The sequence below is a fragment of the Rhinatrema bivittatum genome, chromosome 9 (assembly GCF_901001135.1).
Source record: "Rhinatrema bivittatum chromosome 9, aRhiBiv1.1, whole genome shotgun sequence".
In the NCBI taxonomy this organism is placed as follows: domain Eukaryota; kingdom Metazoa; phylum Chordata; class Amphibia; order Gymnophiona; family Rhinatrematidae; genus Rhinatrema; species Rhinatrema bivittatum.
Genome location: NC_042623.1, coordinates 40,869,977 through 40,888,220, shown reverse-complemented (window position 1 = coordinate 40,888,220; position 18,244 = coordinate 40,869,977). Strand labels below are relative to the sequence as shown.

Here is an 18,244-nt window from a genome sequence, read left to right as displayed (position 1 = left end):
GAATGTTCTTTTTCATGTAAAATTTGTTATAAGTGCATAACTTGTGTGTGTTTGTAAAGGGTGTGTATACGCAAGGCTCTAAGATTTGCCTAGGACACCTAATACCCTTCCCTATCCATGGGTTCCGGGGAAGGGTGTGCCAGTTTTTAAAAATATAGATTGCAGACAGAGCTGGGCTTTATCTGATGGGCCCGGGGAAGGCACCTAATGAATTGGGGTGGGGGTGGGGGGCAGTACAGTACTTTTTCCACACAAGGCTGCAAAAAAGCTAGCACCGGCCCCGTCTGGCAGGATCCTTCCCTCAGAGTCACTGAAAACGAGCAACTAAAAAGAACCAATGCCATAACTCTAAATCCTTCTTTAAAAGAAAGGAATATATTTTAATGCAATCTGGCAAATCAAAATGAAGCATTAATGTGAAGGGTAATTTCTAGGACTGTATTTTAAAGCAATGGTTTCTGGACATTAACCCCTACATGGAAAAATCACTGTAGACTATGAGAAGGTGGGCTATTTCTTCTCTTACAATAATACAGTGCCAAAAATAACCTACCAACCAAGAACTCCTGGATCGGGTTAAACGTGGCACATGTTGACGCGCAGTCACAGATCCACTGAATTATCTAAAGCAAAGAAAGTCAAAACAGCTTAAAATCTCATGCAATTTTCTTTTGTTCATTTTCTCCTTCCCCCCCCCCCCCCCCCCTCTACTGCCCCTCTCTGGCTGATGCAGGAACTCTCGTTGGCTGGAGACCTGCCCTCAGTGCCTCTCGCCAGACAGCAGGGGCCGTCATGGTAAAAAAAAAAAAAAAGCCATCAGCCCTCTCTTCCCCACCCTACCCCCAGGCTCGAGAACATCTATTTATATATCTCTTCCAACCCAGCCCCGCTGGATGAAGGATGAAGACTCAGATCCTTTACGCCACAAGGCTGGTCCCCAACGTTAAATGCTTTTATAGATTAAAAATCACAACACAAGGCATCCTCTTCATATTTCTTATACTTTATGCATAAATTTTAGCAACATTTTGTCTTAGCAAACTAAAACTCAAGTATGTTGAGGTACTGGAGTCTGGGTTCATTTCAGTACAGTGATGAGTAAGCCACCAGCTTTCTAAAGAGAAAAGTTACCGCATTATTTCCTTTAAGGATCTGACAGTATGTTCCTGTTTCTTAGTATCATCAAAATATTGCGTTTATAATTTATGGATCAATTTTCAAAACCGGGAGGAATAACTTTCAAACTGCGCGCAGCAGAATATACATGTGTATGTGTCCACACAGAGTTACTATAGTATTTTATAACATGCACATATGGTATAGGCTTGTTTTATAAAAATATGCATGCTCTACCTTGTGACATACATGCATATGTAGGCTTATGTGCGAATGCATGCAATGTACTGAAATCACGTATATCAATACATTGAACGTGCATGCATTACCCACATTTTAAAAACATACGTGGGTATATTTTACATGTGAAAATAAAGTAGGACTTACCCGCATAATTCCTGACTTACTCACATAAACTGGTGTATTTTATAGCATGTGCACGTTAATGAAATTACCAGTTTTACCAACAGGTACACCAGTTTGTCCAGTCTTTCTCCAGCTCATCAAGACCCTCCTGGTTCTTCAGCCTGAACCTCCCCACCCCCAAGCTATTCAGACTCATCACCCAGTCAGTACTACATAATAAACACATTTAATATCACTTATGCCAAATAATTAGCAGGTGTAAAAATACAGGAGTAGGTTGGAAAATGTGTATGCATAGTGTCTTTTTAAACAAGTTATGCTTATAACTGTTGGCCCCATGCAAGAACACCCCTAGCCTGCCCCTCACCCCTACACGGAAAATCACTGTAGACGATGAGATGTACATGTGCGTGCAAAAGTGAAAATATACATATATTTTGGCTTTTATAAAACATGGAATACGTGAGTAGCGGCTACTTATATATGTTCATTTTTACGCATGTAGTATTTTGAAAATTCACCTTTATGCTTTTAGGGATAAAATCTGCATGGCACATTTTACCCATGAACTTTGCCTCGATTTTCAGAGCAAAAGCACACATGTGTTTTCGCTCTGAAACTTGCCTCTGTGTCTGCATTTTCTGCGGGTAGTTTTTTGAAAAAAAAAAAGGAATACCCAAAGATTTGAAAATGCAAGCCACGTGATACACTGTTTTCCTCCTTTGCCACCCCCCACACACAAAAACACAGGGTTTCGTGGTCGCAGGCAGCTGAGGTGGCCCCAGCTTGTCTGCTGCCTTTTTGTTTTCCACCAGAGCAGTCAGGACAGTGCTGAAGTAAAACAGGAAGCTTGACCATCTGAGCTTCAAAAAGCAGGAACAGTGTAGCTGTGATTAACAGCCCGCAGAGGTCTGCAAAGCAGACAGCTCACACATGGCAAACTTTAAAAAAAAAACCCAAAAAACACCAATTCCAAGATAACTTTATAAGTTGTTATTGTGCAACGACAATGTGCACATATTTTTCCAGTTGCTACAATAAGTTAGAAAGGACATTTCGACGTGGAGTGCTTCTTTAGGGAAGAGGAATGCCGGCTCTGGTAGAAAGCACAAGTACAGTACTTGGAAGAAATGGAAGAAAACATGTTTATGCATGGAAGCATCTAGGATTTCATTAAAGCACTGAGAAATGTTAAAGTGTACTGTTTATTTGGGTTTCCTAACTGTGCTTTTACTTCTATTGCTGCAGCTTACCTTAAGCATTTGGAAAAGGCGTATCAAATCTGATTTAAAAAAAGAAAAAAAAAATCTTGCTATGACTCCCCCTAACTAAATCGTGTGCTGTCTTTATAAAACTGAACAAATACAAACTGGAGTGAAAAATGAACTGCATGCCCACCTGTGTTTCCCAGTGCATCGGATTCTCAAAGTGCAACAGTGCACAGTGCAAAGCTGCCAGCTTCTGGCAGTCCAGTTCACTGTCCCACAGGAGTTTTAACACAGACGACTGGTTTATGTTCACCGTAAACATGATTCCGGAGCAGCAATCCAACAGTGCCCCTTCTAGCAGGGCCTGTGTGCAGGGGCTGTGTTGCAGCACATCTAGTCTGGCCGCTTCACCTGAAAAGGGAAGAGACGGTGCAAGTCAATACCTCTCAGGAAGGGTAGAACCGCACACCCCTGCACCAGAGGCCTCGCTCTCCAAATGTGTTTTCCCGAGCAGAGAAATGGTGCCACCCTGTGGATAAACCTCTGAAACTGCACACAGGCAGTCAGTCTCCATACAGCAACATTACCTGGTTAAGATTTGTAAGGATGCTGGAAATGTCTAGCCTGCCACATGGAGAATCTCTTCCACAGCACCAGATTCAAACACAATCCAGGAGGGGGGAAAAAAAAACCAACCTCTGTGCCAAACTTGAGATAAGTGTGTAACTGCATCACAGGGCTAGACTTTTAGCACAATGCATGAAAAGGAAATGCAAGAGCTTTGAAGTTTCTTTGGACTAAAGGTCAAGCCACCAAGCTTCCTGAAAACTTGCCTTTCCACTTACATTCCAGCCTGTAATGCACCACTACAGGGGCAATAAATGCCAATAAAACCAAACAAAATTGTTCTAATCAGCCCCCTACAGTCATTTGAACACACATACCCCTTTAAAACCTAACTGAAGCACTGGATATAAGCCCCCTAGTGCTAATAAACTCTTATGATTGGACAGGACATGTTTATTACACCAGAACCACCATCTTTAGCATATGGCCTAAGGTCACAGAGTACTAAGTCACAGTAGTACCCAGAGTCTGGCGGCGTCATTTACTGCGTACTCATGCTACGTCCTTCAGGGACTGAACACTATCAATGCTGAGGCTGATGAATTTATCCACAGTGCCTTTATAAAAGAACCTCACCTCTCTTAATCCATGACATACCTCACAAGAATACAGGGTAAGCATAGATATCTATCCTGTATCAGTTGCAAAATATAACCTCCAAGTTGCTGTTTTTAAAATCTATTCCAACAATCCCCTCCATGATTTTCGCTCTTATCACCCACAGGAAGCAGGCACGTTAGCAAGTGTCCCAAGTTACCTCTCATTCACTGGATCTGATTGGTCTACGTCCTCACCAATGACATCACTGATGCTATATAAGCCAATTAGAACCCTTTCCTGGTGGAGTTATTTGTGCTGCTCTCAGGAATTCTGGGAGAATTAGAGGGCAACTGACTGAACAATTTTACACACAACAACTTAGTAGAAAAATGTTTAACTAATCCAATATTGCACAGTAGGGTACAGCTTTCTTTTCATTCATGAGCTAGCATTTCATGATCATTTTTGGCAATCCAAACATGGAGGTGAGTGAAAGATTTACTTTTCATCTTTCTGTCTGCATTGTTTTTAAAATAACTGAATTAGGCATGTAAATGGTGAGTAGTCAGAATTGAAACCTCAGTGGCTGGTGCTACTGCTCTTACATATCAAACTGCACATAATTCAATTCCTTTTTGTGTCTGTTACTGTGGGCCCAGGTTACCTGTGCATATTGTTGTGTTAGATACAGCATAACTCAGCCTGAGGCTCTCTCCAGGGTGGTTTCTCATATACCACAGGATGTTTTATAAAAAAGAGGCACAAAGGCGAGATGCAGTCTCACTCCAGGACAGAGGATAAAAGTGTGGGAACGCGTTGAATGTGGCTACTTGGGACCCCGTTTGGGCCTTCAATGTGGTTTGACAGTTGGGGTGACCAGCAAGGATTTAGGACAGTATTTGCACAGACACTGCGCCAATGTTGTAAATTCGGTTTTACTGTACCTGTCAGAAACAAGTGATAGCACATGAGGTCGGGGTGCTGTGTGTTGAGAAGGTGGAGAAAGTGACCGGGCAAATAAACGACTACATAGTAATCTGTTAAAAAAAAAAAAAAAAAGAGAAAATAAGTGGTGTGAATTTATCCACCCCCTTTTTAAAGACTAGGAGACCAGTAATACTTGGGTAGGGTAGGATTTGATGGATCGATGTAAGAACAGACTTGCATCTCTAGGTCACCGGCAGCAAATGCATTCCAGACTGAAAGCCATAACTATGTGACAGTCATTTGCTGGCCCTGTCTAAAGCGAGAGTTGGGTCTGACTCCAGTTCCACATCTTGTGCCACTAAAATCAGACATGGAACATGCAACATTGATGCCAGCCAGACTGAGACCAGATTTAGCAGGTGTTACCCAGCAGCAAAAAAAACCCCCAAAAAAAAAAACCACAAGCTGAATCATTCTACTACATTTAAAAATAAATACAAACTAACTTTAATTGAAAATTTAAACTGCATTTTTCCCTTTGGTGATGGACATAATCAGAAAAAAAAAATTGCCCTTTCCTTCAGGCCAGGATATATAGCTATGAGCAGGGGTAATTATTTCACAATAATGCCCATGGCAGCAGGCATCATCACAGAATATGATGGCAGACAAGGATCCATCTAGTCTGCCCGATTTCTCTCCTGGTGTCATGCCACAGACATCAGCCGTTCTCTGGCTTTTCACAACTAGGGATGCATTGTGCTTACCCTGGGCTCTCTCCAATTCCACCTGACAAGCGGCCGCCTAGGCAGGAAGACAGATCAAAGGCTGAATAGGCAATGGAAATCTACTTTAACCTTCTAAGGCCAGGCCAGGGTACATTAACAAGGCAGGCTGTAAGAGTGTCCAGTAAAGAACAGGTAGGGTGGTGAAAAGGGACTGCAGTCAGTTTCCACAGCTGGGAATTTGCAACTTTTCACGAGCAAGGGGAAATCTTGGAAGTCTATTTGAGGGCAAAACGCTTTTTTTTTTCACCAGGTTAAACTGTTTTGTTTTTTTAATTGCCCACCCTTGATGCAGCTAGAGCACTACGTCACTTTGCCCTCATTCAAAGGAAAAAAAAAAACATGCCCAGTTTGCATTTTCAAAATACGTTCCCCCCCCCCCCCCGACCCACCCATCTTGCACACACACAAAAAGCGGAAGGCACAAATACCACTGCTATTTTCTATCCACAGTAATAATCAAAGCAAAATCAGGCCCTGAATCTTGGTTTGATTATTGGAGCAAACCCCCTTAAAACCACTAGCCCTCTCCCCTTCAAAGACATTGGATATGAGGTCCATATTCAGGCACAATGTGGCTGAGCAAGTTAGCCAATAAAATATATCCAGTTAACTTGTCCAGGATATTCAGTTTCACAACCGCACCATTGAATATACCCAGCTATCTAATAGTTAGCCAGAATTTCATCCGGCTAACTGTAGACCTGCTTAACCTATCCGGCTAACTTAGGCTGAATATCAGCACTTATCTGGCTTACCGGGTCATTCATCAAAATGTGTTATGGCATTATCGCCAGCGTTAACCCCATAACGCATGCAACAGTTATGGTAGTGCATGGCGCGAATGCAAATTTTTTTGAAGGGGCGGGATTAGGGATGGATTACTGAAAATGAGGGGCTTTATCGCACTATGCGATAGTGTGCGTTACGTTATCTCACGCTTTTAATGCTGGAAATAACTACACCTTTTTTCGTGGCGTTAACCTGTGCGAAATGCCCAAAACGGCCGTAACGGAATTTGTGATAAAGCTTGCAAATTGCATTTCGGGCATTTTTGGACTTGGGAGAGAGAGAGCAAGCGAGCGCCTCTGGGATGGCACACACAGTAGTCACCTATTTATACTGCCATAGGAGGGCCGGCTAGTACCTCGAGGTGAGGTTTTCGTGATGGTGTAGGGTTTTGCGGCCAGTTTTACATACAGTGAGACGTACGAACAGCACAGTAGACCTCAAGGAATATTTGACATCATTTGGAGTGAGTAAGGTCACACAAAGATGAGATTTCTACAGTGTTCTCTCACCCTAGCATGATAGAACCCTGGTAGAGAGTGCATCAAGCTAGGGTGAGAGAACACTGTAGAAATCTCATCTGTGTGTGACCTCACTCACTCCAAATGATGTCACATCTTCCCTGAGGTCTACTGTGCTGTTAGACGTCTCACTCGGCATATAAAACTGGCTCCAAAATCCTACACCACCACTAAAACCTCACCTCGAATTACTAGCTAGCCCTCCTATAGGGAAATAAATAGTTCACTACTATGAAGGCCTTATAAAGAGAGTCTCTCTCATGCCTGTCTGGTGTGAAAATGTTACCGCTACATGCAGTAAACTACCTATGCGAAGTGCAAAGATAGCGCACCATGCGTTAATTCTAAAATTATCATAAGCATACCACTTTTTCATATTGCAGGCGTTATCCATGTGAAATACAGCATTTTGCTAAATCCAGGGGTAAATTAGCTGAATAAGAAGCTCTGCCCTGGAATGTCCCCATCCCAACACACACAGACCTAGAGTTATCAAACTGCTCTAAATATTGCGAAAATAGCACCCGAGATTAGGGCTGCAGTTTTTTTTTTTAATGTTTTGTCGAAAGGAATGCAGAATCGCGTGTCATCTGCACATAGGAAGAAGTTGATTCCTAGATTTGCTAGTTATGCTCATATAAGCAGCAAATAGATGTTGAATAGAGTGGTGAGAATGCTGAGCCTTGGGGGATGCCTATATCGATCGGGAAGGTGTCTGAAATTTGGTTACCTAGTTTGACTTGGAATGTCCTATCTTTTAGGAAGAAAGAAAACCATTTGTTAATATTTCTGTCTATTCCAGTTTCTCTCAACTGGTGCCATAGTAGGGTATGGTCAACTGTGTCTAATACTGTTGTTAAATCTATTAGTACCAGGATATATGATTCATTGTTGTCAAAGCCCTGTAGAATAGGGTTGGTTAAAGAAATGAGTAGGGTTTCTGTTGAGCAATTTTTTCTGAATCCAAATTGGTTTGGGAATAGTATATTGTTGTCTTCTAGGTGGTTCTCCAATTGTGAGAGAACTGCTTTTTCTAGGAATTTCACGATGAAAGGCAGGTTGAAGATTGATTGGTAGTTGTCCCAATCACTGATTCTGCCAGTTTTAATTTTCAAGAATTGGTAATCACAGTTGGTTTTGCCCAGTCAGGGACCAATCCTTCTGCAAGCGAATGGTTTATTATGGTTGTGAATATCTGGCTTATTACGCAGTTCACTTTTAAGGCACTTGCCGGGATAGGATCCAGTGGATGGGTCGCGGGCTTCATTTTAGTGATGATTTGGTTTATTTCTAGTTTAGATACTGCGTTGAATGAGTTCCATGTCACTTGACCAAATTTTTCTTCAGGTTCTTTTGTTGGTAGGCAGGGAGAGAACTGTGATTTAAGTATATCAATTTTGTATAACAATGAATTAGCATATTCACTGCATGAGTTCTTTGTAAAGTTGTAGTTATTTGAGGTGGAGGAGGATGGATCCTTGATAAGGTTTGTTTCAAAGAGTAGTTTTAAATTAAATATTACACCATTAATCTGTTTTGCATAGTATTCTTATTTTTGCTTTATTGATTTGTTCACTGTATTTTGTTAATAGGGATTTGTCATTTTCTAGGGATTCAATAGAATGGCTTTTCCTCCATTGCTTTTCAGATTTTCTCAGGGTCTGTTTAGCATGTCTTAGTTCTTTGCTATACCCAAGGTTTGTTTAGTTGTGTTGCCTTCATTCTGGAACATTTTTTTTCTGGATTGGGCATAGGGTATCCACTGTTTCATTGATGATTTTATCCCAGGATTCAAAAGATGAGGCGGCATTATTGTGATCAAACTCTGCTATTTTATTTTTAATAAATTCAAGTGTTTCAGGTTCTATCTTTTTTCGGTACGTGAAGGATTGATAATTATGTGCATTTGTTTGTTGTGTGGTAAGGAGAGTTACTTCAGCCTTTATTAGCTGGTGATCAGAGTAGGGTAATATTTTGTGAGAAGAATTGATTACACAGTTATTTTGACTGGCAAAAATTAGGTCAAGGATGTGTTCTGCTTTATGGGTGGAGTTGGTTACAAATTGTGTTCACCTCATGGCTTCCATAGTATCTAGAAAGATTTCACATGCTGTAGATTTTGGTCTGCTGTCCACATGAAGGTTAAAGTCTCCTATGATTAGGGTTGATTCTGGAGCCGGAACGCTTTAGTGAAGATTTCAATTACAGGTGAGCAGTCTTTTTGGAGTGTTCCAGGAGGGCTATCGATCAGACCAATATTTAGAAGTGGAGATTTTAGTAATGCAACTTAGTGGGGCAGGTTTATCTCAACTTTGTATGGTTTAAGTTCTTTTTTGCAGATTATTAAGAGACTCCCATCTTTTCGTTTGTGTCTGGGGAAGTGAAAGATATAGTTGGGGTGATCAATTTGGTTTAGGAGGACATTATTACAGTCTTTCAGCCATCTTTTGGTAATACAGAAGATAGTGGGATTAAGTTCATCTGGCAGGTCATTTATCAGTGGGTTTGGGGGTTTTTTTTTTTTATAGCGATTGAACATTTAATAAAAGTAGAGTGATCATTAGGCAGGAAGAGGAAACAGGAGAATTGTTCTTGGAGAAGAAGTCCATTAACGGCTATTAATCAAGTTTACTTAGGGAATAGCCACTGCTATTAATTGCAGCAGTAGCATGGGATCTTCTTAGTTTTTGGGTAATTGCCAGGTTCTTGTGACCTGGTTTGGCCTCTGTTGGAAACAGGATGCTGGGCTTGATGGACCCTTGGTTTGACCCAGCATGGCAATTTCTTATGTTCTTATGTTATTTATCTTGGGATAGATCAGGTTTTGCTCTTCTCTCTGCTTGTGTTTTGAAGTTCTCTGTTGATTTCAGTGGTTTCCTCATCCCGTGATTGTTTCAGTGGGGTGAACCGGCTCCATTTTGTGATGTGCTTGGTTGTGGCTGCGATTAGAATTTACTTGCTTCAGGCGTCACTTCAGGCACGCATGAAGGGGCAAGCTCCTTTACCACGCCAGTCAGAGCAAGCACCTTTGGCGTTGCAGCCGATTGTTTGAGGACGCCGAAGGTGGTGGACTGGCTCAGGGAGGGGCTGATGGTCTAGCGCCAGCACCCACCTGAGCGGCTTCCTGACTCTGTGAGGGGAGGGGTGAAGTGCCTTCGGCACACTCCCACACTGCTCTCTGGTGCCGATGGCCGTGCTGCCCACTCTCCTATCCAGCTGCGTTGCAGCTGCTCACTTGAGGATGCTACTCTACTCTATCACATGCCCAAACTCCTCCCACTCGAATACTAATTTTAAATTTGCATATGCATTTTGTGATGCAGTATTTATGGCACGCATTATGGCGTTATCACGCACGTTAGGGCCCTAACAAAATTTGATAAATGACCCTGTTAGCCAGATAATTCTGCTAAGTGGCAGCCATTAAACACAGACAAATATTGAAACAGCAGCACTTAGCCGGTGTATAAATATACTTATAAATATATTTCCACAAAATTAAAACCAGTGGTAGGAGTTTAAACACTCCAACTGAATAATTTGAGTATTCTATGACAGCTGGTATCAAAAGGGTTCACATAAGATGCTGCTGCAGTTGTGAGGGATGCGCAAAAGTCCCAGTTCCTGGGGGGAGGGGCCAGCAGTTATCCAATAAAGAAGTGAACCACTTACCAAGATTTGCAAATAGAACATCCCTGTTATGTCCGGACAGGGGCCCTGTTATTGCAACTGCAAATGTTTTGCTGCATCCTGAGAAAGCACAAGACACACCCTTGTATTTTTGTCTACTGCACAAGCATACAGTGAAAAGCTTTAAACATTTTTTTTAAAAGTGCGCTACGGAACAAAGACACATTTCGAGTTCCACCCAGAAAATATAAAGGGTCCAATACATTGCTTGGATGAAATAAAATAAACTGGATTAACAAGAATAACATTGATTTAAAATATTCACAAGATGGAACTGAAATGACATCCACAACACCGTTACCCTGCAATGATGCTACGTTCACTAATAGCCTCTCTAAAATAGTAAAAGATATACCACCTATTTTATTACATTTATAGGCCGCTAATACAGAGGCCCACAGCGACTGACAAATAAACAAACAAACACACACAGTAAAACATGGAACACAGACGTACGGATAAAAACTTAACAAAAACAGTAAAAATTAAAAAATTAAAACTAGATAAAAACTTAAGACAATATCTTTACACACAATATAGGTAGCAGTATAACAGGAACATCAGTTGGCTAAAAATTAGGATAGGTTAAACACATGCTGAAATAAATAAATATTTAATTTTGTAACTATCCATTTGAGAAAAGAACCACCTCTCTCATCTCACTGCTCATTTAGAAACAGGCCGATGCAGTATAGTGTGCTCTGCCGAGGGCACTGTTTAACCGGTGGTTGGATGCATGTTTTGGATGCATGATGATGAGGCTATTAGCTATTCTCCCCCAATTAAAAAAATGTGCACATTTTAACCTGCAAAAATTAACGCCTGCCCGGAGCAGGTGTTAATTATTGAGGAGCCCAAATAAACGCCAGAAAAGCAGAAAATACTGCTTTTCTGTTCCTTCTTTTGGTTCCTCTGAATTAATATTGGTGCGATATTAAGTCGGAGGACCCGAAATAGGAGAATTAAAAAAAAAAAAAAAAAAAAAAAGGAGAAACGTGTGTCGGCAGTCAGGTTAGGAAAAGGGATGCTTAATTAACGAACATCCATTCTCCTAACCTGTGGCTGTGCACAGGTTAGGGAAACAGACGCTCATAAACCTGAGAGTCTATTTTCCTAACTGGCTGACAGTCACCTCTCCCAGGCACCCGCTGCCAAGGAGGTGCTAGGGGCGCACAATTTCCCCTAGCACCTAGTTTTTACCACGGCACTCGATTTAAATATTAAATCAGGCACCCAGAAGAGGTGGACTGACACGCGTTAAGGGAGCAGGCGCTCAATTATGAGCACCTGTTTAACGCGTGCCGATATTGCATCTGCCTGACAGTGATGCATAGCCCAGAAAGGTTGTCCACTCTTACAAACATGTCCCCAGCACAGTGTTGTCATTAGTACACAGGACCTGCATTAAACATCTTCCATTGTATCTATCATTAATATCTTCCAGGTTGTCTTTTTTAATTTTTTTTTTTTTTTTGCGGGGGGGGGGGGGGGGGGGGGGGGGGGTGTGCATGGATTTTGCCAGGCAGCCTCCTACTTGCTCATTCACAGCTTGTCCCAAACCCTACTCACTGCCATTGACAGAATGGGGGACAAGATGTAGAAGCACTGGGCTTTCCATTGTAGCTCCCTGATATTCTTCATTCACTCTCTCCCCCCTGAATCTAAGCCAGCCACTGTAGTGTCTATCCTTCAGCCGAGTGGCATGGAGCGCAAATTTCCCTCCAAAACCTGGTACAAGTGCATCCTGGAACCAGCCAGCAGATGTCAGGGTTAAGAAAAGGCTAGTACTTCCTTCCTCCTTCCATCCACTCCTTCACATTGGACAGTTCCCCGAAGAGGTGGTGATGGAATTTCCACCACTTATCCAGAGCCCAGTTTATCTTTTCCATTCGTTTTATGGCTGACAAATTGCTCAATTTTTTTTTTTTTTTTTTTTAAAGAAAGGCCACTAAAGCTGACCTGTTCCACCTTATGCAGTTCATCGGGTTGATTTTTTAACGAACGACTTGTATACAAAAAGCTAACATTTTCAGGTTCTTTTTAAGAACATTTGGAAATATTTAACAAAGACTAAACCACATTTTGTGTGCAGATTAAAATGTCAGGTGACCAGAAGAAAGGCATGCTCGTACCTCTGTGTAAGAAAGCCACGGAGTACTTGACCTCAGCAGCGTCAGAAGGTCCGCTGTAACACAGACACAGACCTCCTGCAAAAAATGAAGAAAAGATAGTGGGAGGTTTGCCAACAAATAAAACTTGGTTCCCCAAATATGAAAATTCCACCAGACCAGACACAGAAGTGAGAAGACTTTACCTCTCCCACATGAGGAGGATATTCCTCCTCTGAAAGTATCATCCCCTCCCAACCAAGCACTGCTATGCCATACACTTCAAAAAACAGCATCCCCTACCCCCCCCCCCACTCCAATGTACCAAAAGTCACAAAAACCATCGCTCGCCACTGGCTCAGAAGCTCGAGTTGTACGGAAGACTCAGTATCAGACAGACAATCTCAACCCACTGTTGTAGATTCGTCTGCTGTACCACAGTGTCTGTCCACGAAGTTTCATCTCTTCCATACCTTCTTTGCTTGCAAAAACATGTACATTCGGGGATCGGTCTTGATAGGTATCAACTCCAAAATTCACAAGCCTGATTGCAAAGAGAAATAACATTTTCAAATAGAAAATTAAACAGATCCCCTTAGGTTCTTTTGCTCTATTTATTTTAAATTCCAAGAATACATCTGCTTAGGGAAATTGTGTGTAAAGTTACAATAGCATAAGCCAGATTAAAAATAATGAGCGAGGCAGTTTTCTTGATTTCATCACCCAAACATTCACCATTTAGCAAGGGGTGGTGCATTCAGCATCCCGAGAGAGTTAGAAAACCCCGACTGTGGGAAAGGAAAGGAGAATGCCCTAACTTTCAACATTCACACAGGGAGGATAACTGATAAAAACTATCCCTCAGCTTCTCAGTCATCCAAGGAGACAGGCAGCGTTCCTTCGTGAGCTAGGTCATCACACAGTGTTGACAAGATTCAATAGCATTTTAAATTCTGAGATTTAACTAAACCACAAAAGCAAATCTACCCTCTGGGGAAAAAAAAAAAAAGTCTCAATTTTCAGCTGCCCCAAAACTTGTCACGGCACCTGGATCATCTTTCTAACGGACTGGTTAGGAATCTCCAGGACACCAGGAACAGAACAGTGACTCTCTGATGATTTGGGTTTAGTAAAGAGAAAATAAAAAGAATTCTGATGAATTACAAAACTGGCAGCAGCAAGACGTTTCGAAACGGACTTCTGAAAGTACACCAGACACACCTCTGAAAAAAAGTTAGTAAAATATTTCCCACACAGTGGCCCTGCTTTTTTACTCTTCTATAATACACATACAGCACTGAACAAATTATATTGTCGCAGGAAAGCGGATCTGAATGAACGCCCCAAACCCTTCCAGTTTTATTGTCCATCTCAAAGCTGCCAAGTCAGCCCAAGCAATTTACCTTAATCCTGTGTCAGCCAACGCAAGGTCAAGGGGCACTTCCAGCTGTTAAAAAAAAGAAAAAAAAAAATTTTTTTTGTGTACATCCAGATTTGTAAGCTCACACTGTGTGAACGAGAAAGTCACATGCCACCAGGTCTGCTAAACCTAAGGAGGGACAACTGTCAAAGCCACTTACCCAGGTAAAGAGGTCTGGTTGAAAAATGACCTTACTCTATCCAGTTAAAAGCATGATCCTGGCTTCCATAGCAAATGCACTTTCAGCCAGGTTGTAAAGCAAGGCTCCCGGGGATATGTATAGGTCGTAGAGGGAATGTGGCTGAAGAAAATGAGTGTGCAAAAGATTACACTTTCAAAAACGTACACGAGCTATTTTACTACTGATCAGCCATGCCCCATAAATAGCAGGTAAAAAAATACAGGGATGCTTTAACTAGAACCACCAACTTTTTTTTACACTCTAGAACCACTGCTGGTGGCAGTTATGGAGTTTTAGTTATGGAGCCTAAAACACTGCTGTTTTAGGCTCCATAACTCTGGAAAAAAAAACAAACCCTAATGTTTTTGGTGCATAAATTGATGCTATTTAATAAGTACAGACAAGAATTCTGCATTTTATATATTTATTTCAATGTTTTGGTGGTACAATCTATGACAACAGTAGTTTCTTTCCTGTTACTATTATATGATTTACCATAAAGGAAATTATAGTAGATCTTTGATTTGTTGATAGTAAATGTTTTAAATTTAACAAAAAATTAGATAATAACCAAAAATCTTTAAACAAAAATGAAAACATTCACTGTGCATGTATAGTAAAATCTAAAAATAAAAGTACTAAAATACTGCACCCTAAACCAACACCAGCATTTTTTTTATCCTAAAATATTTAGGCTCCTAAGTGAAAGAAAACTAATTTTTATGGTGAATGAATTGATCCTCTGTTAGACACAAGTATCCAAGTGCAGACTGAAGTCAAAGCACCTCAAGAGATGAACCAGGATGAATAGAAATTAAGAAACTTCACCGGCACAAAATCATGCCGCCGGGGGTTCTAGGGTGTACGACATGTGGAGCAAAAACTGAAGGGGATGGGGGGGGTAAAAATTTCAGGAATCAAAAGGTATTCATAAGAGATATGAAGGTCACAGAATTGCAACCGCTGCAATCAAGCACACGGATTGTGCAAGCCTTTAAAATAGTCAACAAAAAAAAAAACAAAAACCGTGGCAGCGGTTCCAGCACATGTCCCTTACACAATTTAATTTTGGAAATTTAACTAATCTGGGTAATTTCTCTTTGGAAATTAGCTACAAAATTTTCATGTTCAAAGTGAATGTGTACTTTGCATCTACACGGGCTACTGAAAATTACTGCGACCTTCGCACAACCCTAAAATCCATTCAACTGACTTTACAGAAAGAAAATGAGATGGGATGTGAAGAAAGGAGGGGAGGGAGGGTTTAACTGGATGAGGGGATTAGACTGGGGCTGTGTTATTAGGCGGGAATAGAGGGTAGGCTAGTGTGTTTGGGACATTAGTGGATGGGAAGTCCCAAACTCAGGGCTCTTGGGTTTGGGGGCACATAAAAACTTGGGAATCTTGGGCCAAGGGGCCCTGTTTTTGTCTCTCTTGGGCCAAGATGGCACAGGCTGGGAGGCTTTCAGTTCTGCATGTCTCTAGTATGGGCTCTTGGGGCCCTAACTCAGGAGTCCTGGCTCCAGAATCCCAAACTACATCTCTTAATTTTATGATTAGGTGTGTGCTGCAGTAAAAGAAAACAAAAAAAAAAAAAAAACCACAACACAAAAAACAGTAGTAAGGATAATTTTATTACTAATTTTTACTTTGGTAATTAGTTTTACTCTTGCATTAAAACAAAATTAACGATCATTTTATCTCAATTTACTTCTAAAGTTGAGCAAACATTTTAACTATTGTAGGCTATGCTTCTCATTATCTAATTAAATAGTAGTACAGTAAAAACGAGGCAGTTAAAAAAAAAATCTCAGCACTAAATTGGCAGAGATTTTTTTTAATCAGTTTTATTACAATAGTCCCTGTATTTGTAAAAAAAAAAAAAAAAAAATTCTGTTTGAAAACAATAAAAATTTAAAATAAAAAAAAATGCTCATCTCCTGGCCATTACGAAGGTAATCTTATAACAACCCACGTATATTTTGAATCAAATTTTGTGAAAGGATAACATAGCAACATAGAAATGACGGCAGAAAAAGACCAAAATGGTCCAGTCTGCCCAGCAAGCCTCCTAAGGCAGCAAATGTCGCTCTACACAGGTTACCCCCACGTTTCTGTTAAGGAAATCCCTGGAAGACTTTGTACCACGAATAGAGTGCTATGGATCAGAACACACTCCAATGATTGATGAGTATGAATCAATATATTGCATATAATTTAAGTACAAAGACTTTACACAAAGGCATAACACTATCACCATAGCTTCCCTTCATTCCTGAGACTTCCTGGTACCAATGAGCTGATAGAGTGTCAAAATAACATTTGCTGGGAAGATCAAAGGCTAAGATATCTGGTGTCTCTTAACACCTGGGAAGATCAAATGCTAAGGACTAGTACCAATAAGCTGATAATCAGTTAAAATATTTGGTATCTTTTACCAAACGGGAGATCAAAAGACTAGTATTGAAATGCCTTCCTGGATAAAGTGCAAACTGAAACACCTAACTTGCAGAGGGATATGTAAGCATAGCATTTGCTATTTTAGTTGGATGAGCTGAAAGGACCAGATAGCGTGTCTTTTTAGGATCCCCGAGCTCGTAAAGTCTTCCAGGTTTCTATGAACACTGGCATATATACAAGGAGGACATGTAAGTGAGGTGTTCTTTGTTATTCTTTGATTAATATTCTATCTTTATTTCTGTCTCCTAGTTACCTATATTGATTTATATACAGCTTACTGTGATATTGTATTCAATGTTGATATTACTTTGCTGATTTATTATCCATATATTTACAACATTTAGTAAACTAAATGTTGCTTTACCAGATTGTGTGTAGAGTGTTCTATGGCATAATATAAAATATACCCCCATACAGCCACTGCGCACAAATGTGCACCTATACATATTTTTAAAGGGACGTACATATTTTCCATCTGAAAATAATCCCAGCAAAACAATCCACACACACTTACGCCTGCTAATTTGCATGCAGATATTTTCAAGAAAATTTAGGTGTAAACTTTTGAAAATGTAAAGTATGTATATATGTGCAAACCTGCTCCCCAACTCCACCCACTGGGAATGCCTCTGCTCACTACAGGTAAACTTACATGTACATAACATAAGAAATGCCATACTGGGTCAGACCAAAGGTCCATCAAGCCCAGCATCCTGTTTCCAACAGTGGCCAATCCAAGTCACAAGTACCCAAACATTAAATAAATCTGAAGCTATCATTGCTTATTAATTAATAGCAGTTTATGGATTTTTCTCCTAGGAACTTATACAGACCTTTTTTTAAACCCAGTTACACTAACTGCCATAACCACATCCTCTGGCAATGAATTCCAGAGCTTAACTATATGCCGTGTGAAAAAGCTTTCTTCGATTTGTTTTAAATTTCATGGATTTGTTGCTAATTTCATGGAGTGCCCCCTACTCCTATTATCGGAGAGAGTAAATTACCGATTTACATTAACTTGTTCAAGTCCTTTCATGATTTTGTAGACCTCTATCATAACCCTCTTCAGTCGTTTCTTCTCCAAACTGAACAGCCCTAATTTCCGTAGCCTTTCCTCATAGGGCAGCCGTTCCATGCCCCTTATTTTGGTTACCCTTCTCTGCACTTTCTCCAGTGCAACTATATCTTTTTTGAGATACAGCAACCAGAACTGCACACAGTATTCAAGATGCAGTCTCACCATGAAGCGATACAGAGGCATTATGACATCCTCTGTTTTATTTGCCATTCCCTTCCTAATATTGTTTGCTTTTTTGATTACCACAGTACACTGAATTGACAATTTCAATATATTACTCACTATTATGCCTAGATCTCTTTCCTGGGTGGTAACTCCTAAGATAGAACCTAACATTGTGTAAATATAGCAAGGGTTATTTTTCTCTTATATGTGTCACTTTGCACTTGTCCACATTAAATTTCATCTGCCATTTGGAAGCCCAA

At 40.7% G+C, this 18,244-nt stretch overlaps 1 protein-coding gene across 4 annotated transcripts in view; it reads right to left on the bottom strand.

The window, feature by feature from the left end:
• The window catches only part of GSAP (gamma-secretase activating protein), a 113,610-nt gene that overhangs the window by 50,736 nt on the left and 44,630 nt on the right, over nt 1–18,244 (bottom strand). For 3 of the 4 annotated variants that reach the window (XR_003858609.1, XM_029615705.1, XM_029615704.1), the window contains 7 exons: nt 14,081–14,124; nt 13,151–13,221; nt 12,702–12,776; nt 10,552–10,629; nt 4,802–4,894; nt 2,881–3,101; nt 554–623 (listed from right to left, as the gene is read on the bottom strand). Coding sequence is in view for 3 of the 4 variants with exons in the window: in XM_029615705.1 (XP_029471565.1) it covers nt 554–623; nt 2,881–3,101; nt 4,802–4,894; nt 10,552–10,629; nt 12,702–12,776; nt 13,151–13,221; nt 14,081–14,124 (652 nt within the window). In the remaining variant the exon portion in view is untranslated. The remainder of the gene's footprint in view (nt 1–553; nt 624–2,880; nt 3,102–4,801; nt 4,895–10,551; nt 10,630–12,701; nt 12,777–13,150; nt 13,222–14,080; nt 14,125–18,244) is intronic. The other variant, XM_029615706.1, reaches the window with a different exon arrangement.